This window comes from Bufo gargarizans, chromosome 1, assembly GCF_014858855.1.
Source record: "Bufo gargarizans isolate SCDJY-AF-19 chromosome 1, ASM1485885v1, whole genome shotgun sequence".
Lineage (NCBI taxonomy): Eukaryota > Metazoa > Chordata > Amphibia > Anura > Bufonidae > Bufo > Bufo gargarizans.
The window spans coordinates 703,173,069-703,195,972 of record NC_058080.1 but is presented as its reverse complement, the minus strand read 5'-3'; the positions used below and the strand labels follow the sequence as shown (position 1 = coordinate 703,195,972).

Genomic DNA, 22,904 nt, shown 5'->3' with positions numbered 1-22,904 from the left:
GTGCACACGACCGTGGTTTGCTTCCGCGTCCGTTCCGCCGATTTTAGCGTGTCAGGTGCGGACCCATTTATTTCTATAGAGCCGTTGAAAATGCGGATAGCGCACTGTTTGCTATCCGTGGTTCCAGTCCGTCCAAAAAATATAACCTGTCCTATTTCCGCGGAAAACTGTTTGTGGATCCATTCAAGTCAATGGGAAACTGCTAAAAAAAACGTGGAGGCACGCAAGATTGTCATGCACGTCTGCGTCTGTTTTATTCCTATTATTTGCATGGCAAACCTGTCTTAGACTTTTTTTTAACATTCCTTTATGTCTGGTGGTCCTCCAAAAATAAAGGAAGACACGCGGAAGCAAAAATGGAACAACGGAACCCCATTTGACTAGGGATCGACCAATATAGAATTTTATTTATTTTTAGAGCTGATACCGATAATCGTTGAGCTTTCAGCCCATAGCCTATAATTTATACTAATGTTTTATATATTATATTAGTTGGTAGTCACTGAGGTGGTGGAAATTTGCATTTGGCACTAGTATATTATAAATGTAATTTATAAAAAATAAAATAAAGCCCTTAGTTGGTAGTTAATTTATAATATACCAGTGCCAAATGCCAATTTCCATACCTCCCCCCCCCCCCCCCCCCCAACTGACTTAACCCCTATCAGACCTCAGATGAATAAAATAAAATAAAATAAAAACTCCTCACCTCTCCTGTGCCACCGCTCCTCCTCTTCGGGTCCAGTGTCGCGCTCCCCTCTGTTCTCTGGCCCGCGCTGCACTGTCACCTGACGCTGCACACTATGCCCAGACGCTGTACGGGGTCAGGACAGTGCAGCGCGGGCCCCATCAATGTTGACCAGGGACGGTGAGTTATGTATCGGAAACGCTTGCTGCGCTTTTCCCATGCTCCCGGCACCCGATGCAAACTCGCTCAAAAAGTTAGATGCCGATAATGTGCAAAATCTTTAATATCGGTACTTCCGATATCTGTCGATTCCCTAGCCGTGACCTCCTTGCATCTCGTCAAGCACAGCACCGTACATTGTATAGTGGTTGTACCTTGGTATCACAGCCTAGGCCACATAATGAACGCGATATCACTGGCCTAGGAAAAGCTGCTCAGAAAACCTCTTTAAGGGTCCATTCACACGTTGTTTCTTTCCTGATCTGTTCCGTTTTTTGCGGAACAGATCTGGACCAGTTCTGTATTCATTAATTTTCAATGGGTCCTGAAAAAATCGGACAGCTCAATGTCTTATATATTTTTTTTCAGGACCCATTGAGAATGAATGAGTACAGAACTGGTCCAGATCTGTTCCGTTTTTTGCGGAACAGATCAGGAAAGAAACAGACGTGTGAATGGACCCTAATAGTGATGACCTAGCTTCAGGATAAGGACTCGTGCACACAGCTGTATGTTTGCGGTCCAGCTGCTCCTATTGAAGTAATTGGGAACCGCACTGCAGTTACCAGCTCCATCCACTACACGACGGATGGCGCTATTAAGTTGAACAGCAGAAGTGCAGGACCCTTGCCGATCAGATTGATGGCTGATATTGCACTGCAAGCACAGTGTGAATGCACCCAACCACACAGTGTAAGTTCGTGTAGCCATATTCTGCTGTGTTGTCAGATGCTCTACATAGGCTGGAATAGAGTTTGGTCCTCTGGTTGTTTAGTCAGTGGTGGATGGCTGCGTCCTTGTGTTCTTCAGAAGCCCAGCGTGATGTACTAATCTGCATGCTGCGCACAACTGCCGTGATTTCCAGGTGCTTTCCATGAGGAAACTGCAGCAATGTCCCTTGACGCAGATTTGAACTCCACACGGAAAAAAATTCTGTGGTTGTATGAACAGCAATGTGATGTGGAAATTCAGTGAGAAATACGTATAGGGCTTCATGCCTAAAACATGCCATAAACAAGCCGTAGGCTTCCATCACATACAGGTGTTTTGAGGGTGACTCCACCTTTTAAGATAGAGATTTTAGCACTTTCTAGATATTAATGACCTATTCTCAGGATAGATTCTTTGGCGATCTGACACCCTGCATCCCCCATTGATCAGTTGTTTTCGGCAGCAGCAGGCACCATAATGAACAAAGCGGAAAGCTCCATCTGCTAAGTAGTGGCTGCGCCAGGGTACTGCCTTTTAAGTGACTAGGAGCTGAGCTGCAATACTTGGGAGCGGCCCCTTCAAGGAGTTCTTCCCATCTCGTCAAATGATCAGTAAGTTATGACATCACTATTTGTAGTCAGAAAACCCCTTTTAAGCCTACCAGTGGTGGTGATAACTGTCAGCTCAAGGCTACATGCACTCGACCGTTGTGTTTTTTGCGGTCCGCAAATTGGGGATCCGCAAAACACAGATGGCGTCCGTGTGCGTTCCACGATTTGCAGAACTGTACGGCAGCCTTTAATAGAACTGCCTATTGTCCGCAAAGCGCGGACAAGAATAGGACAGGTTATATTTTTTGGCGGACCACGCAATGGATGCAGACAGCATCTTTTGCGGCCCCATTGAAGTGAAAGGGTCCGCACCTGTTCAGACGACGGAATGCAAGCTCTTCAGTCAAGCGTAAAAATAGGTCAGTTCTTTCCATAACCTTTCCGTGCGCTTTACGCTTTTATTTTGCTAGATTTATTTCATCGCCTCTGGCCTTGTGTGTTTCAGGCCTGTGGAGCCATCAGCCTCCGGCCCCCGTGTGTCTGTGGTGATGCGACTATGTGGCCTTGTGATGATGGTCTTGAGTCGCCATGTGCTGATAGGGCTGCAAGCAATAAATAGCCTGGCAGGGAGCCCATGACTGGAGTAATCGGCCTGTTCTGCATAGTCCACTCAAGCTCAGGGTTAACCAGTTCCTTGCTGTCCTCCTGCGCAGGATGTATGGGCTGGGTTCCTATGCATGGGTACAGTGCATTGCAAATTTATTTTGGTGCCTCACAACCTGGAATTAACATGGATTGTTTGAGGATTTGCATCATTTAATTTACAGAACATGCCCACAACTGAAGTTGTTTTTTTCGTTTGTTTTTTTGTGTGAAGCAAACCACAAATGGGACAAAAAAAGTCAATGTGCGTAACTATTCACCACCCCAAAAAGTCAATACTTTGTAGAGCCACCTTTTGCGGCAATCACAGCTCCAAGTCGCTTTGGATAAGTCTCTGTGAGCTTGCCACATCTTACCACTGGGATTTTTGCCCATTCCTCCTTGCAAAACTGCTCCAGCTCCTTCAAGTTGGATGGTTTGCACTTGTGAGCTGCAATCTTTAAGTCTGACCACAGATTTTCTATTAGATAAAGATCTGGGCCATTCCAACACATTTACATGTTTCCCCTTAAACCACTTAAAGGGATTCTGTCACCTCCCCTCAGCCAAAAAACGACTTTAAAGCAGCCACGAAGCACAGCTTACCTGGATTAGGCTGTGCTCTTTTATCTTGAAATCCGTCCAGCAGTTACTGCAAAAAACGACTTTGATTGATATGTAAATGTGTCCTGAAGGTGCCCAGAGGGGCTTTTCTTTTCTTAGAGAGCCCAGTACCGCCCCTCTTTCAGTGCCCAGCCCGCCTTCCTTGTACTTTCTAACCGCCGCCCCCAGCCTGCCACAGCCTCCCCTCCCTCTCCTCCCCCTCCCTCACGCCGAACGAAGTCTCGCACAGGCGCAGTACCCACTGAGGGCTGCGCCTGTGCGATTATCAGGAGACTGAGGGCGGCAGCTTCATCTTCGTCACTGGGCATGCGCCGAGCCCAGTGACGTCCGATGTTAGCTCTTTCCCTCAGTCAGCCTGGTAGGAAGCGCAGAGGATTGCCGATCGGCTGCTGCACCCTGCGCTTTCTCCAGTCTGCCTGCCACAGTGAAGACGGCCAGCGATTTCTTTCCCCACCCTCCCTTCAGGAAAGAAATAAGTATTTGTTTTTGCTCAGTGAAAATGTATAAATTCAGTAAAGCTTTACTTCATATAATAATACCTAATTCGCCCCAACAAATACTTATTTCTTTCCTGAAGGGAGGGTGGGGAAAGAAATCGCTGGCCGTCTTCACTGTGGCAGGCAGACTGGAGAAAGCGCAGGGTGCAGCAGCCGATCGGCAATCCTCTGCGCTTCCTACCAGGCTGACTGAGGGAAAGAGCTAACATCGGACGTCACTGGGCTCGGCGCATGCCCAGTGACGAAGATGAAGCTGCCGCCCTCAGTCTCCTGATGATCGCACAGGCGCAGCCCTCGGTGGGTACTGCGCCTGTGCGAGACTTCGTTCGGCGTGACGGAGGGGGAGGAGAGGGAGGGGAGGCTGTGGCAGGCTGGGGCAGTTAGACAGTGCAAGGAAGGCGGGCTGGGCACTGAAAGAGGGGCGGTACTGGGCTCTCTAAGAAGAAAAAAACGCCCCTCTGGGCACCTTCAGGACTCATTTACATATCAATCAAAGTCGTTTTTTGCAGTAACTGCTGGACGGATTTCAAGATAAAAGAGCACAGCCTAATCCAGGTAAGCTGTGCTGCATTGCTGCTTTTAAATCGTTTTTTGGCTGAGGGGAGGTGACAGAATCCCTTTAAGTGTTGCTTTAGCCGTGTGTTTGGGGTCATTGTCCTGCTGGAAGGTGAACCTCCGTCACACAGAGTGGTTTAGGTTTTTCAAGAATATCCCTGTATTTAGCACAATCCGTTTTTCCCTCAACTCTGACCAGTTTCCCAGTCCCCCCAACATGATGCTGCTGCCACCACCATGTCTCACTGTGAGGATGGTGTTCATTGGGTGATGTGATGGGTTTGCGCCAGACATAGCGTTTTCTTTGATGGCCAAAAAGTTAAATTTTAGTCTCATCGGAACAGAGCATCTTCCTCCCATACATTTTGGGAGTCTCCTACATACTTTTAGCAAAAAACAAAAAGGCACGTTGTGAGTTTTGCTAAAAGTAACGGCTTTCTTCTGGCCATAATGCCCAACTCTATGGAGTGTACGGCTTATTGTCGTCCTATGTACAGATACTCCGGTCTCTGCTGTGGAACTCTGCAGCTCCTCCAGGGTTACCTTAGGTCTCTGTGCTGCCTCTCTGATTAATGCCCTCCTTGCCCGGTCCATGAGTTTTGGTGGGTGACAGTCTCTTGGCAGGTTTGCTGTTGTGCCATGTTCTTTCCATTTGGTTATGATAGATTTGATGGTGCTCCTGGGGATTATTATATATATATATATATATATATATATATATATATATATATATATAATTATTATTATTTTTTTTTTTTTATAACCTAACCCTGACTTGTACTTCTCAACAACATTGTCCCTTACTTGTTTGGAGAGTTCCTTGGTCTTCATGGCAGTGTCTCTGGGGCCTTTCAAAAAAGGTGTATATATGTAATGACAGATCATGTGACATTTAGATTGCACACAAGTGGACATCATGTGACCTCTAAAGGTAATTATTTGCACCAGAGCTTTTTATGGGCTTCCTAACAAAGCACATGCCAATTTTCTATTTCTAAACAATAGTTTTATTTGTATAATTTTCTCATTTCACTTCACCACCTTAGACTATTGTGTTCTGATACATCCCATAAATTCAGATTAACAAAACATTGAACTTAAAGAGGACCTTTCACCTGGAAAAACATTGTGAACGAAGTATGCTGACATGGAGAGCGGCGCCCGGGGATCTCACTGCACTTACTATTATCCCCGGGCACCGCTCCGTTCTCCGCAGCTGTGCGATTGCCCAGCGCTGCAGCCTAGGAGAAGGAGACTCCCACAGGACGAGGGCAGACACTGCCTACTATAACTTAGAGCGAAGATACCGGAGCCTATAACGGGAGAACGGAGCGGCGCCCAGGGATAATAGTAAGTGCAGTGAGATCCCCGGGCGCCGCTCTCTATGTCAGCATACTTCGTTCACAATGTTTTTCCAGGTGAAAGGTCCTCTTTAAGGCTGTAATGTAACAAAACACGAAAAAAGTCAAGGGGGGTTAATTATTTTTGCAAGGCACTGTATATACATGCAGCATGGTATGCAGAATATTATTATAATATGGATGGTGACAATGCTGTGCATAGAGGCCTAGTGCTGGGATGTCTCTGATCTGCAGGTGTCTGTATGATGGGCCGAGCACGCAGCATCTGCCCCCAGCTGCAATCCAGAATTATCATTATTCTAGATTATGTTAATAACCAGTGCGGCTATGCTCATGAACACATTAATTTCCCCTACCCGCGCCTAATGTATTGCTGGGAGGGGAAGATGTTAGACTGTCACACCAATGCTCATACGGGCATGAGACCCCAGCAGCCTACAGCTTTGCAAAGAGTCTTGTGCTTATTTCTACACATGAGCACAGACCTGCGCAGCTGTTGGTGCCCGACATTGCCAGTAATGGAGCTTTATACTCGCAGGGAATGAGGAACTGGTTACTCCTTAATGCAAATGTGTCATTTACATGTAGGGCCTCATGCACATGACCGTATTTTGTATCTCTGTCCGATTCGCGTTTTGTGGATTGTACGTGGACCCATTCATTTCTATGGGTCTGCAAAAAAATTAAAAATCTGTGTGCCCATTCCACAATTTATAGAGCATCCGTATTGCGGACAAGAATAGTCATTTCTAGTTATGGGAGTGAGGGGAAAAATGCGAGCCTGCACATGGTAGTTGTCCATATTTTGCGGCTCTGTGGTTTGCAGACCACAATAGGGACACTGTCGTGTGCATGAGGCCTAAGGCATGTATGAAGCAGGCTCCCCAGCTGAGCCCATTCCATACACAAAAGGTGTCCTCTGTGTAAGGCTTCGTTCACACGACCGTTGTTTTGGTCCGCATCCGAGCCGGCTCAGATGCGGACCCATTCACTTCAGTGGGGCCCCAAAAGATGCGGACAGCACCCCATGTGCTGCCCGCATTCATTGCTCCATTCTCTGGCTACTTAGGCCTCTTTCACACTACCGTTTTTTTTTTTTTTTTTTTCCGTTTTGCGGTCCGTTTTTTGCGTTCCGTATACGGAACCATTTATTTCAATGGTTCCGCAAAAAAAGGAATGTGTTCCGTATGCATTCCGTTTCCGTATTTTCGTTTTTCCGTTCCGTTGAAAGATAGAACATGTCCTATTATTGCCCGCAAATCACGGTCCGTGGCTCCATTCAAGTCAATGGGTCCGCAAAAAAACGGAACACATACGGAAATGCATCCGTATGTCTTCCGTTTTTTCTGAACAATCTATTGAAAATGTTATACCCAGCCCGATATTTTCTATGTAATTACTGTATACTGTATATGCCATACGGAAAAACGGAACCACAACGGAAGCAAAAAAACGGAACAACAGATCCGTGAAAAACGGACCGCAAAACACTGAAATGGACATACTGTAGTGTGAAAGAGGCCTTAAAAAGAATAAAACATGGCTGTTTTGCGGACAAGAATAGGCATTTCTATAATGAGCCGTCTGTTCTGTTCCGCAAATTGCAGAATGCACACGGGCTGCATCCATGTTTTGTGGATCCGCAATCTGCTGACTACCAGGCCTGTCATAGCAAACTACCTTTTGGTATTAGTAACTGGGTGTCGGAGATGAGGAAAAAATCTCTCATTACCCCCACCCTAATTGGCTGCAGTTGTACGGCATGGCTCCACTGCAGTTTGGAAACAAGCTGCGCTAAGGGGAGCGGACCAGCGGCATGGGGAAGGGGGAGTATAATGTTGTCTTGGTGTGTTTTTTATTTTAGACCGCAAGTGTATATGGTATAAATGATCAAAGGATTACATGTTCAAGTCCCCCTAAGGGGACTAAAAGTAGACGTAAAAAAAAAAAACACACACATATTAAACTGTCAGATTGTCGCATTTTACATATAAAGGTAAACAATTCGAAATAAACTGTTGCTGTGACAAAGCTATTTAAATCATATTAAAATATTATGGATACTGAACGTTGTAATGGGAAAACATATAAAGAGAACTGATTTGCTGTTTTTGGTCCCCTCGCCACTACCAAAAAATTATATACAAAATGATCAAAAAGTATTGCTTCCCTCTAAAGTGGTACCAATAAAAACTACAGCCCAAGCTGTAAATGCCAAACCATCACACAGGGTGTCAGAAAATAGCGATGCAAATATTTTAAATGGTTTTCCTGCATAAATGGTGACCTCAGAATGTTGTGTGCTTACACGCTGTTTACTTAGTGCAGCTATTCCACACCTCCTTGACTAAAAATACTCCCTGCTAAGGGTGGGTATGTTCAGACGGTGGTTTTTGGCCCTGACTCGGTGTCCAAATTCTTTCCGCCTCAGGAATGAGGACCATGAGTTGCAGGTGATGACTTGGCTTCAAAATTCACCAGATCGCAATCCAATTGTCATCTGTGGGTTGTGCTGGAAATTAATTTCAATCCATGCAGCAGTGTGCAGGACCAGCCCTATTAAACTGGTACCTGTATACTTCCTAACAGGGTTCATCATGCTGATTAAAATGATACCTGTCTTGTAAAAATGTAGGGAAACTGGGGCCACAGGACACCTTCAGAGGTCTTGTTTTGGGTCAGCACACAGTTTACATCTGTGTTATAACTATAGAGAGAACTAGAGTTGGAATAATGACTTTTGTGTTCATTATGGTAACTACATCTTTGCATGTATTTAGATGGTTGCCTGTCTGTAGGTGATGTTGTAACATGGCTGCCTGTCTGTAGGTGATGTCATGTTTTTAATGTTTAAAAAAATCTGCTTCTACATGGAAAATTAGATGGGTAGTAATACCGTATATATACTGTTTATATTCTACTCCCTTTTATGTTCAGTTAGCTGAAAGTCAGGTCACATGACTGCTCACATAACCTATGCCACGTTTATTCCTATCCAGCTCTCCTGTGGATGCATTTTACAGGACTAAAATGGGCCATACAATTTTATTTTTCTTTAGGAAGAGGCTACTGTGTGACTATAATAAAGGGCTGGGAGCAAATTTTTTTTAAATATATATACACAGTACAGACCAAAAGTTTGGACACACCTTCTCATTCAAAAAGAGTTTTCTTTATTTTCATGACTATTACATTTGTAGATTCACCCTGAAGGCATCAAAACTATGAATTAACACATGTGGATGGATATCTATCTATCCACATGTGTTAATTCATAGTTTTGATGCCTTCAGTGTGAGTCTACAATTTTCATAGTCATGAAAATAAAGAAAACTCTTTGAATGAGAAGGTGTGTCCAAACTTTTGGTCTGTACTGTACATTAAAAAATTGTTCAACATCCTATTCTGTAAAAAAATAAATTAAATAAAAAATTAAAACCGTAATACCCCTTTTAAGAAAAAGGTTCTCCATCTTTAGTGCCTCTATTTTATTGTAAATCAGTCCTAATTATCATCCATGTTCATTGTCTGAGCTGGACACTGTATGTTACCTGGTTGTGAATGTAAGATGTAAGAAATGTGACGATGGGATTCTGAATGTATGATAGAAATATAATACTCCTCAGTGTCTTGACCGTCCTTGTTTCTTCTGTTGCAGGCTCACATAAAATTCCCCATAGACTATCCGTACTCTCCTCCAACTTTCCGTTTCCTGACAAAGATGTGGCATCCCAATATATATGAGGTAAGACATTAACTGCATACTATGACCCTTCCATGGTGCATAGCTTAGAAAATGCCATTATTGAAACCTGGTATTTGACTGCATCCACAGTAGGCTAACCATTCTGTTTTCAGCAGATCACTTGTCAGCTTTGCTGTATAGACTGAGGTAGGATGAGCAGTGTCATTTGATCATTAGACAGTGGGCACATTAGAGTGGCTTTCTGAGTTCAAGGTATCGGTGGCCTGTCCCCCAGGATGGGCCATCAATATCATATTGTCGGGAGGCACCATGGCTACCTGCATGCTATCTGCTTTAGTAGTGGTGAAGGATATTTCAGCTTCATCCTGTTCAAGTGAATAGAACAAAGCTGTAATACCTTGCATTGGCCCTTTCAAACAGCTGATCGACGTGGGTGGCAAACGTCCTGAAGATGTGCCATCAATATCCTGAACTACAGTTCGGTACACTGTGCCTGGTTACTGCAACGCTGTTCCCATTGAAGCAAATAGGACAAAGCTGGACCCCACCGCTATAACAGTGTGCAGGTAAATGTCAGAGCCATGAGGCGTCAGATGTTCTGCAGAGGTGCAAAGAGTAGGACGACCAGAGACCTGCAGCTAATTACCTTGACCGGCAATAATGCTGATTGCGATAATTAAAGGCTTTAGATGCTGTGATCAAGTGAGGTCACTGCATCTAAATGCGCAAAAACCCGGAAGATCTTGCTTTCGACCAACATAAACTCAATTTAAAAATCCCTGAATGTACAAAATGAAAAAACTGAAATTATAGGCTCATATGAGCTTCAAAATAATTACAAAAAAAAATTAAAAATTTTAAAAATATATAAAAATAAAAATGTTTAAATCACAATCTTTCCGTATAATAAAAAAAATATATATTTTATTTTTACACTACCTATTTTTAGACCTACCCCATATGTATAGGGTTTGTATCGTTGTAATCGTACTTGCCTGAGAATGAAGGGAGTGCCTTAATTTTGCAGCAAATTAAACACATTGGGAACAAAACCTGTAAAACGGTGGAGGAATTGCGCTTTTATCTCCCCCCCCCCCCCCCCCCAATACCACCCCATTTGGAATTTATTTTTTACCGCTTACCACTACGTTGTATTGCATAATTAATCGTCTCATTAGAAAGTATAACTTGTCCCACAAGAAATAAGCCCTCATACAGCTCCGGTAGTGAAAGGGTTAAACATGCCTTACAGCGGGCACCATAGCCACAGGGTGCCTACTGCTTCATATCGTAGACACCCGCGGCTAAAGTCCGCAACCGGCACATCTGACTTTTAACCATTCAGATGCCGTGGTCAGACATCACCCCCCCCCCCCCCATCAGGGGAGCCAGATTCGTTATGCTGCAAAAAAAATACACATCATGGGTATTGCCGTGTGCTAAAACAGCTGTACTATTAAAATTTATATCATTTTCCCATGTGGCAAACGGTGACACGGGGGGGGGGGGGGGAAGACAAACTGGACCATTTGCTGTTTTGGGTCACTTTACCTTCCACAAAAAATTAATAAAGTGATCAAAAAGTCTTACACACCGCAGGATGGTATCAATGAAAAGTACAGATCGCCCTGGAAAAGTCCTCACACAGCTCTGTGCACATAACAAAAAGTTGTAGGGGTCAGAATATGGCGATTTGAGAAAAATGTTTTTCTTAATTTATTTTTTCCCGCAGTATTAAAATGTGAGAAACTATACATGTATGGTATCTCTGTAATTATACTGACCTGAATAATGAAATGGACAGGTCAGTTTTACCATATAGGGAACTAGGGCTGCAACCATTAATCAACGTTATCAATGATAATCGATAACTGGATTCGTTGTCGATTTTTAAAGGGACACTGACAGCCCCAATTAGCATATTTAGGTATATATACGTGAGTACAGGTCTTATAAAGTCTTTTAAAATGATCTAAGTATCCCCCCTGTCCACCTTATAAGTACCAAAATATAAAGTTATATAACCTGCTTGTCCGGTCACCAATCTGCCCAAGGGGCGGCGTTTCATCACAAAATGCGCCCAGCCAGCCGCTCCCAACTGCCAGTCTGAAGCGCCGCCCAGCTCATCAATATTCACTTAGCTGGGCGGCGGCTACAACTCTCCTGACTCAAGTGCTGCAGCCTCTGCTTTATGCGCATGCGCCGGGCACTTGAGTTGGGAGAGTTGTAGCCGCCGCCCAGTGAAGTGAATATTGATGAGCTGGGCGGGGCTTCAGAACGGCAGTTGGGAGCGGCTGGCTGGGCGCATTTTGTGATGAAACGCCGCCCCTTGGGCAGATTGGTGACCGGACAAGCAGGTTATATAACTTTATATTTTGGTACTTATAAGGTGGACAGGGGGGATACTTAGATCATTTTAATAGACTTTATAAGACCTGTACTCACGTATATATACCTAAATATGCTAATTGGGGCTGTCGGTGTCCCTTTAAGGCTACTTTCACACCTGCGTTAGGTGCGGATCCGTCTGGTATCTGCACAGACTGATCCGCACCTATAAATGCAAACAAAAGTCAATGGGGGACGGATCCGTTTACAATTGCAGCAATATTGTGTCAATGTAAACAGATCCGTCCCCATTGACTTGCATTGTAAGACAGGACGGATCCGTTTGGCTCCGCACCGCCAGGTAGACACAAACGCTGCAAGCAGCGTTTTGGTGTCCGCCTCCAGAGCAGAATGGAGGCGGAACGGAGCCAAACTGATGCATTCTGAATGGAACGGATCTCGCAGGCGGACCCAGAAACGGCAGTGTGAAAGTAGCCTAATCCCGTTATGCCTGCGGGTCCCGTAAATCCCACACCGCCGCAGTTAATGGGAATCTGTCACCTATAGTTTTACCCTATACAGCTGCAGACATGTAGGGATAGATCTCAGCTAGCATGTCCACAATATACATGTCTAATAGCGCTGTGTGGTTTTATTTTGTTTAAAAAATGATTTTTAGATGTGTAAGGTGCCCAAGGTGTGGTTGCTTATGGTTAAGGAGCCCAGCACCGCCTGCATCCAGGAATCTTCTCCTTTCTCACAAAGTTAGTGCCGTAATCTCGAGGTGTGCGAGCTAGTGCATGCACAGTGCCGACAAAGTGTTTGTTCCCTTTGCTGGTATCAGAATCGGTGAACAAACTGCGCATGTGCATGAGGCCTAACTTGGGCCTCATCCACATCTCAGTTTTTCACTGACGTGCTGTATGCATTTTCCACGGACAGCACACGTACCTATTTATTTGAATGTCTGTTCACACATCAGTATGTGAACATGCACTACTTTGATTTGTGATGCGGTCCAAACACGCTCGGTGATGTGTCTGCGATTTTCGTGGACCCATAGACATCACAGATTGAAGATTAATAGGAGATGCTCTGGAAAAAAAAATTCAGCTGAGCTAGGTCTTTGGATTTCGGATAACACACACAGGCTAAAAATGGACACCTGTGGACTAAACGTGGATCCTTCACAGATGAAACTGACGTGTGTTGTTGTGTGTTTTTTTTTTTTTTTTTTTTTTTGTTTTTTTTCCTTTGACTTGAAAATGTCATGTAGACGAGGCCTTAGATGTTCCCAGCACAGTCATTCATGGCGGAGATCTGACTACCTGTTTGAGATGGCCGGGGGTTAAATGGGATGTATGGAACCAGCATGGCATAGTCAACTCAGCTTTTCTATAACCCCGGCCATCACAACAAGTGGTATTCCGATCTCTGCCAAGTTGGCACTGCGCATAGCTCGTCTACAGAGACTTACTAATCCTGTAGGTAGACGGCGCAAATTTAGACAATCTGCCCCACTGTTAAATTATCATCTACTGGAACTTTGTCTTTTGCAAAAAGAAGTTGCGGATTACTGAAAGGGCGGAGGGTTCCTCATGTCTCTGTTCTGTTTCTTAGAATGGTGATGTCTGCATCTCGATCCTTCACCCGCCTGTAGATGACCCACAGAGTGGAGAGCTGCCTTCAGAAAGGTGGAACCCCACCCAGAACGTCAGGTAAGTGTGAAGACTGCTGAACCATCCTCTATGTAATCCGCCTGCTATCAGGGTTTATCGGATAATGGCTCACATTTCAGGTTCACCTTCTGGCACGATCTGCATTCACACGTGGCAGATTTGTTGGACAACTCTGACCACCCCATGTGTCTGCTGCTTGCAGAACGCCATGTGCTTGCTGCCGAAACTACCCCATTCGTATGTGTGGAACAGATGTCCTGAATGTGAATTGTGCCATTGATTTTCAAGGGGTTGCCCCTTCCATCCATTGGTAAAAGGAGAAGTGTCTGATCCGTGGAGGTTCAACTGCTGGGGCACTCGCCTACCACAAAAATGGGGCCCTGTGCTCTTCTATCTCTGGCAGCCCCACAGAGCTGAAGGTAGTGGCATTGCTCCATTTGAACTGGGGAGCATTGGCCCCTATTCTCGTGATCAGTGGGAGCCCCACCAATCGGACACTTACCCCCTTATCCACAGGATAGGAGATAAGTTGTCATACTGGGATAAGCCCTTTTATGTGTTTTCCAGTGGAAAAAATTTGTTGCAATGGGGCAGTATGTAGGCAATAAAATTAAAAAAAAAATGCCCTCCTCACCGCTTGCCTGCTGCCCCCATTTTGAGGTTGCCCAGTCCCCTCCTACACCACCTCCTGCTTAATGAGTGACACTGGGGACATGTGAGCTCTGCAGTCAAGTAATGCTTCAGGAGACTGTATGGGAGCAGACTGATGGCGATACATTGGTCAAGGTGTTTTTTTTTTTTTATTTTTACACGTTCCTGTTCACTGACAGCGAGCAGAGATCTTTAGAATGGTGTTGTTGAGCCACATAATGTTCAGAAGGTCTTATTCTGGTGGCCATTATGCGGTAGCATTTTAGTGTATGTTATGGCAGCAAGTTCTAGTCTGACCACGGGTCTTCATAACTGCCATCTAAATAAGCCCGCAGTGTGTACGGGATTTTGCTTGTGTGATTTGCCTTCTTACCCCAGGACACCCAAGTACATTGCATCTGTGACACAGTGGACCTTGTACACCAGAACCTTCACCCCCTCTTGTCTCCTCCCCAGGACAATCCTGCTGAGTGTGATCTCACTGCTGAATGAACCAAACACCTTCTCCCCGGCCAATGTAGACGCTTCTGTAATGTTCAGGAAATGGAGGGACAGCAAAGGAAAAGACAAGGAATATGCTGAAATCATTAGGTGAGTGAGGATGTCGCCTGTATAATGAGGTGTCACTCATACTGAGCATCACGTGAGATCTCCATACATTCTTATCCTTAGGAGGCAGTATTATAGTAGTTATATTGTTGTACATAGAGGGGCAGTATTATAGCAGTTATATTCTTGTACATAGAAGCAGTATTATAGCAGTTATATTCTTGTACATAGAGCAGCAGTATTATAGCAGTTATATTCTTGTACATAGAGGGGCAGTATTATAGTAGTTATATTGTTGTACATAGAGGGGCAGTATTATAGTAGTTATATTCTTGTACATAGAGGGGCAGTATTATAGTAGTTATATTCTTGTACATAGAGGGGCAATATTATGGTAACTGTTTTTGATCGATACATTAATGATTTAACCCTTCTAAAGTCTTTAATCTGTTCTCTCTAAACAGGAAACAAGTATCAGCAACTAAAGTGGAAGCAGAAAAAGACGGTGTGAAAGTCCCCACCACCTTGGCAGAATACTGCATTAAAACTAAAGTGCCTTCTAGTGACAACAGCTCAGACTTGCTTTACGACGACTTGTATGATGACGACATAGATGACGAAGATGAGGAGGAGGAGGACGCCGACTGTTATGATGATGATGATTCCGGGAACGAGGAGTCGTGACACTCTCACCTGCCTGTGTTTCTCTTTCTTTTCTCATGGCCTGACCCTTAGACCTTCCTGCGCTCTGTTCCTCGGCCTCTCCCTCTGCCCCTCTTCCCTTGCTGACTCAGGCCACAAATGGAGTAGTGTTGGCCTGGCAGGCGTCTTGCTGGGCCCAAGCTATAGGATATAAAGAGACCAGTCTTCTGCCGCATAGCGCAGTTGCACACTTGGATTTTTTTTTCTTCCTTGCTCCATTTCTTTGGACCCATCAAGGAGAATACAAGGGATGGGGAATACTGTCACCTCACAGAATTTCAGAAATTCTCGCTGCTGATCTGCAAGCGTTGGTGCAAAACTATTCTTTACTTTTTAATTTCCTAGAAATCACTTCTCTCCCTCTCCTGTTTATATACCTTTAAGCGATATTTGAAAATTAAAAAAAGAAAAAGAAAAAAATTTAATGCACACCTAAAAAGTAAAAAAAAAAAAAAAAACTTGAACTGACAGTTTGACCTGTTTGGTTTTGGTTCACGCTTCAACTCACGTGGATGTTTTCAGCCAGAGAAATGGTTCCTTTTTTTTGTCTGGAGGTCCTCTGGTTTTTGTTTTTTATTTTACATTTTTTATTTTGTAGCTTTTTACCCTCCCATACCACAGACTGCAGTGATCACTTCAGGTTCATGCCAAGGTCTAGCTCCAGTGATCATGAATTTTCCATGTTCTGTTTACCTCAGCCAGACCACCCACCCCTCCACCCAAAACACCCTGCCTCAACCTCAAGAAGACAAATCTGTGACAAGGCTGCATTTCCAACATGGCACCTCTGTAAAGCCAGAGTGCGCTCACTACTACTAGTACTACTGCTGCTGCTGTTTGTGCTGATGGCTTTTTTGTGATGTCATTAAAGGTTTGAAAAAATATATAATATATAGAAATATATACTGTATATATAAATCTATAAAAGAAGCAGAGTATAGAACAGAAGTTGCATTTTGGTTTGCAGCACAATTTTCAGCACCGTGTTGCTACATTCTTTCGGCAATCCAGGAGATGTCTGTGCAAGAGGTCATGGCTTTAATATTTAGACTTTTTTTTTTTTTTTTTTTTTTTTTTTATGTTAGATTTCCATCCCCCCACCCTAAAAATATATATTATTTTTTTCCTTCGTATTGCCGGCACTCATGTCATCCCAAAAGTTGCGGGGCTCTTGTGGTATGTTTGTATGTGGGTGTCTATCACTGTTGTTAAGCAGAAGAGGACAAAATAAAGAAAAAATATAAAAATGTGAAATCATCGGTGACTGATCCTCTTTTTGATGTTAAAGGGGTTTTCCGCTTAACATCAACATCCTTTAAAATGATATGAAAATCTTGCCGCAACACGGCAAATATGCCGAGAATCAGCCGGACTAGAACCTGCTGTGTGCATCATGTTTACACTGCCTGGCCCTGGTAATCAACGTGGAGAGGGTTCAGCAGCTGCAGAGAGCAGAGCCTTTAGGTGTAATGGCCCCCCACAGACTCATTTGCATTCATTAAAAACACATTTTTGCTCTGCAATACAGACACATGTAAACATGGGACCAACACGGATGCCTTCAGCTGCCAAGTGCACATGTAACAGGCCAGCCAGTGACATGGGTACAGATCTGCTGACAGATGCCCTTTAAAGTTGTCAGATTTGCAGCAAAACCTGCAACAAATCCACTTGTAGCGCATACAGATATTGCCACGGAATGGCATAATGCGTAGTGTAAATTCCCCCTCTTTGGGGCTGTACTCTTCAAGGAGTTTTCCAGTTTACATCAACCAGCTTTCAGTTATTCTTTTGTTTGGCGGTCTTTCGCTTTTATAATGTTTGTTTACCTGTTGCTGATTTCACTGTAGTCCTGTCTGCTCTTGTCTCTAAGGCCTCTTTCAGACAGGCGTTGCGGGAACATGCGCGATTTTTCAGCGCGAGGGCAAAACATTGTAATGCGTTTTGCACACGTGTCGGAAAAATCGGCATGTTTGGTACCCAAACCCGAACGTCTTCACAGAAGTTCGGGCTTGGGATCAGTGTTCTGTAGATTGTATTATTTTCCCTTATAACATGGTTATAAGGGAAAATAATAGTATTCTAAATACAGAATGCATAGTACAATAGCGCTGGAGGGGTTAAATAAATAAATAAATAATAATTTAACTCTCCTTAATCCACTTGATAGCGCAGCCCGGCTTCTCTTTTGTCTGTCTTCTGTGCTGTGTGCAGGAAAAGGACCTGTGGTGATGTCACTCCAGTCATCACATGGTCCATCACATGATCTTTTACCATGGTGATGGATCATGTGATGTCACCACAGGTAGTTTTCCTGCACACAGCACAGAAGAGAAGCCTGCATGATCAAGTGGATTAAGGTGAGTTAAATTATTTATTTTAACCCCTCTAGTGCTATTGTACTATGCATTCTGTATTCAGAATGCTATTATTTTCCCTTATAACCATGTTATAAGGGAAAATAATAATGACCGGGTCTCCATCCCGATCGTCTCCTAGCAACCGTGTGAAAATCGCACCGCACATGCTTGCGATTTTTACGCAGCCCTATTCCCTTCTATGGGGCCTGTGTTGCGTGGAAAACGCACAATATAGCGCATGCTGCGACTTTCACGCAACGCACAAGTGATGCGTGAAAATCGCCGCTCATGTGCACAGCCCCATAGAAATGAATGGGTCCTGATTCAGTGCGGGTGCAATGCGTTCAACTCGCGCATCGCATCCACGCGGAATACTCGCCTGTGTGAAATGGGCCTTACTCTCCGTGATGTTCGTTTGCTTCCAGCCTGGTCTTCGGTCACTGCGACTTTCTGAAGCGTGAGCACCCATGTAATTAGTCTAAGGAGAGAACAGCCTTCTCCCTACTATCTTGTCTTTTCAGTAGTGAAGCAGGGAACTTCTAGTGCATGCGCAGACACTTTGCAGTGCATGTGCCGGGAGTTTCCTTTCTCACTACTGAAAAGTCAGAGGATCGGAAGAGACCCAACCTCTCCCCACCCATGCTAACTAGATGTACATTCTCCCTTCATGACACTAATGACCGGAAGACATGGCTTGAAGTGGATGGAACGTGAGATCATAAGGAGTGGATGAGGTTATGTGACAGCAGCCTGGAGTAGGTGACCTCAACAGTACAGGTCTGTACACTACATTGCAAAGCAAAAAAAAAAAAATCACCAAACAATAGAATGAAGGTTGACTCAAACCGGAAAGTCCCTTTTAAGGTGCCCATACGTGTTGGATGAATGTTGGTCTAACTAACCAACTGTTGTCGGGTGTCCCCAGTTTCCCTTGACCTCAGATGTTGAGAGGGGTCAGGCATCATGATATCTGGCAGCAACTTCTCCTCTCCCCACTGAGAAGACTTGCGTGCACGTGTATGGAAGGGGTTTCAGAAGGAATAGGTACTTTCTAAGGACCATAAGTGGTCAAATATACCATGAGACGGAAAGCTGTTGAGATGAATTATGGTGTGTTGTCCAAAGCACAAGTGTCTGCTCGGCAGCCCAAGATCTCATCCTATTGGTACAATCAATACTTTTAGGGGAAACCCTCACGGTGCTACAACACAATGCATAACTATAGCAATCGAGGATACCTAGATCTAATAAATTAAGAAGGCGGGGGGGGGGGGGTGTAACTTGGCTTGGGAATTTTGGGACACCCTGCTCTGGACTGACTTGGAGGACCCACTCTTCATATTGAAATCAAAGCCATAGTAGTGTGAGCAGCAGAAATCCCCGGAATAGGAAATGTTCTATTTTTTTTTTTCCAGTGACGCGCTCCGGAAATGCGGATGCAGACAGCACATAGAGAACGAATGGGTCCGCAGAATTGCGGAACGGATGCGGACCACAATTGCGGACCTGTGAATGGGGCCTTACACTAAGTGCTATACCCAGACCATCAAGAGCTAGGCATAAATTAGCCATAGTGTGCCCTTATTTAATGGGGTTTTTCCATCACAGACAATGGGTACATATCGCTAGGATATGCCCCCATTGTCTGATAGGTGCGGGTCCCGCCTCTGAGACCCGCACCTACACTGAGAATGGAGCCAGGAAAGTAGTGGAGGGTGCACTGCTCCATATTTTTTTTCCTATGGGAGCGGCGGCTTGGCTATTTCAATCGACCCCATAGAAATGAATGGGAGCAGGTCTCCTACTAACATAGTATAGTTTGGTGGGCGGGTTTTGCCATTATTAAAAAAATAAAATAAAAACTGCCTATAGAGAAGGTGACGGAAAATATGCCATGGCTTCAATTTGGTGTTTTTTTGTAAGAAAAAAATAAATAAATAATCCAGAGGGAACAAAAAACATCTAAAAGCAGAAAAATGCCAGTCTTGGGGCACATGCACATGTATGTGTGCCAGCGATGCCCAGGCACTGATCATGTGGCTGCTGTCTGCGGATGCGAACCCATTCACTTGAATGGGGTCTAGGATCTGTATTGGATGGTCTGCACTGCATGCACTACTTTTTTGCCGTGGAAAGGCACGGACAGAATTTGAATCCGTTCCTCAGTACTGCGTTGCCTCCGGGTTTGAGGACCCATTCAAGTAAATGTGTCCACATCCGTAATACAGTGCGCACACTGCCAGTGCCTGTATATTGCCGGCTACAATACGGGCACAGCTGCCTTTTTGAGCTTTTTTTTTTTTTTTTTCTTTCAGAAAAAAGCCAGTTACGGGTGTTACCTGAAAGTCTATGGGAAAATGGGACACGAAAGCACTCTGCAGCTATTGGTGTTTTTTTTTTTCAGGAGTTTTAACATCACCTTCTCTGTAGGGGAAAAAAATGTCATGAAGAAAATGGTGGTAGGCAAGCGTGCGATTTGCAAAAAAGCATCGCAAACAGTGCAGGTGCCAAAAAATGCATGCGTTTATGCAGACTTTTTTTAGGGGTAAGAAAAACCTGTGTGTTCATGGACCCTTAAGGGCCACAAGGTGCAGCCAGATTGCGAGTCTAAGGCTACTTTCACAATTGCTGCAGGACAGATCCCGCAGGCTGTTCACCCTGTCGGATCCGTCCTTCCGCTGTTTCACCAGACCGCCGCTCTGTCCCCATTGACTATAATGGGGACGGGGTGGCGCTCCGGCACAGTACGGCAATTCGCGGTCAGAGGCCGCCGGACTAAAAAATCGGACATGCAGGACTTTTAGTCCAGTGGCCTTTCGCCGTGCACTGCTGTACTGCGCCGGAGCGCCGCCCCCCCGTCCCCATTATAGTCAATGGGGACGGAGCGGCGGTCCGGCGGATCCAACAGGGTGAACAGCCTGCCGGATCCGTCCTGCCGCAAGTGTGAAAGTACCCTAACAGATCCGATGATGCCATTAGTTTGGATAATTAGACCTCTCTTGGCTGACAACACATAGGTATTGTGTGGCATTTGTTGTGATTTTAGTGGCATTTTTAGTGTGTGCGTTTTGCAGTAAAACCTCAGCTCCAGTCGATGTTAGCTGGAAATCTATGGGTGGTAATAATATTTTTTTATATGTAGTGGGTGGGATGGGGAGGTAATGCCAAGTGAGTAAACACCCTGCCGGAAATAGAAAGGATCACCACTGGACCTCATTCCAATCAATGGGGATCTAGAGGTGAAGTAGGGGATTCGGCAGGCTGCTCTGCGCCGGAACCGCCTGCCGGAGATGTGAGCGAGGTCTAAGAAAATTATACACATTTTATCATGAGACTGCACCTAGATCTTGAGGTAAATTGTGTAATTTGACTCCTCTAAGTTGTGCCTGGTCTGAAAAAGCAGCGTGGCCTAAGATACAACATACTGGGGGCGACTTATCAAACTGGTATAAAGTAGAACTGGCTAAGTTGCCCATAGCAACCAATCCGATTCTACCTTCCATTTTCCGAAGTTGTGAAAAAATTAAAGGTGGAATCTGATTGGTTGCTATGGGCAACTAAGCCAGTTCTACTTTACACCAGTTTGATAAATCTCTCCCATTGTGATTTGTGTCCGCCTCTGATCTGCATTGTTTGCGGGTCTGATGCGGACCCATTCACTTTGTTCTGTGGCCCCGCCAAAAAATAGAACATTTCATATTCTTGTTTGTATTAAGGACAAAGATGGGACAGTTCCAGAGAGGGAAGGACCTTTCACTCTTCAAAATGCGGAACACACACAGCCGTATCCGTGTTCTGCAGATCCACAATTTGTGGACCGCAAACACGGCTACAGCCATGTGCATGAGCCCTAAGCCAGCCAATAGTTTGTTAGAGAAAAGTGCCGTTAGGCTAGGTTGACATCTTCGTCCACTAAATCGAGTGATCTGTTTCGGCATAGAAGCAGCCGACTGGAATTATCGTAGCCAACATACCCAGACACCGCCAGATCCCCATTCACTATGATACGATCAGGCGGGTTTCCACCATAAATGCTGGCTTTGTAATGAGGAAAAACGCAGCGTTTGCCAGATGCTGTAATTTCTGTAATCTGCTCCTATGCTGGAACAAACTGCCGGATTTACCAAACGGGGATGTGAAGTTAGCCTAACCCTGCACCGGATTTATCATCCATCCTGAGCCTCTGTGAAAATCTTGTGCAGCTCTAGACAGTCCGGTTTAGGATTAGTAAATCTGCCCCTAAAGTGGTTATCCAATATGCGATTGGGCACATGATCCTAGCATGTGGTTAGAACCTACAGCGCATGCGCGAGACTGAATCTCTCCTATGGACTTTGGTGAGATATTCAGACGTACGCTTGTGCTGCAGGTTGTAATCCCAGACTGGAATCACGTGCCCAATATACAGCACATGTTCCTGAAAGTGGCGTGACCACACAGGATCGGGGCACATCTTGGATAACCCCTCACAGTTCAGATGAAGGCATACTGAGGGTTTTTTCTTTTTTAATTCTCTGATTCATATGGTGTGCGTGAGACAAATAAAATAAAAAAAAATAGGAGATGCATATATTCCTTTATATATAATATGGAACCCTGGCGCCTGTTTGTTCCAATAGATTTAGTTGAGCGAAAGGTCCTGCGGCGAACACGATGACCTCACCGATCACGCTGGGAGCAACTATCAAATTTCTCTACTTTTATAATGGATAGTAATACTATTACTTTACATTCCCCATATGTCTACTTCATGTTTGGATCATTTTGAAAATGACATTTTATTTTTTTGGGATGTTAGAATGTTTAGAAGTTTAGAAGCAAATCTTGAATTTTTTAAAAACATTTCCAAAACCCAATTTTTTCAGGACCAGTTAAGTCATGAAGTCACTTTCTGGGGCTTACATATTAGAAACCACCCATAAATCACTCCATTTTAGAAACTACACCCCTCAAGCTATTCAAAACTGATTTTACAAACTGTGTTAACCCTTTAGGTGCCCCACGAGAATTAAAGGGAAATGGGAATGAAATTTCCAAATTTTTTTTTTGCAGATTTAAAATTTTTATCTATTTTTTTTTCT

The 22,904-nt window shown here is 44.4% G+C and overlaps 1 protein-coding gene across 1 annotated transcript in view; it reads left to right on the top strand.

Moving 5' to 3' along the window:
- UBE2R2 (ubiquitin conjugating enzyme E2 R2) overlaps window positions 1-16,717 on the top strand; it is a 29,361-nt gene extending 12,644 nt beyond the window's left edge. Inside the window, exons 2-5 of the mRNA XM_044292619.1 lie at window positions 9,507-9,593; window positions 13,503-13,600; window positions 14,669-14,803; window positions 15,226-16,717. Of these exons, the coding sequence (XP_044148554.1) occupies window positions 9,507-9,593; window positions 13,503-13,600; window positions 14,669-14,803; window positions 15,226-15,445 (540 nt within the window). The 3' untranslated portion in view covers window positions 15,446-16,717. The remainder of the gene's footprint in view (window positions 1-9,506; window positions 9,594-13,502; window positions 13,601-14,668; window positions 14,804-15,225) is intronic.
- Window positions 16,718-22,904: the final 6,187 nt, after the last annotated feature.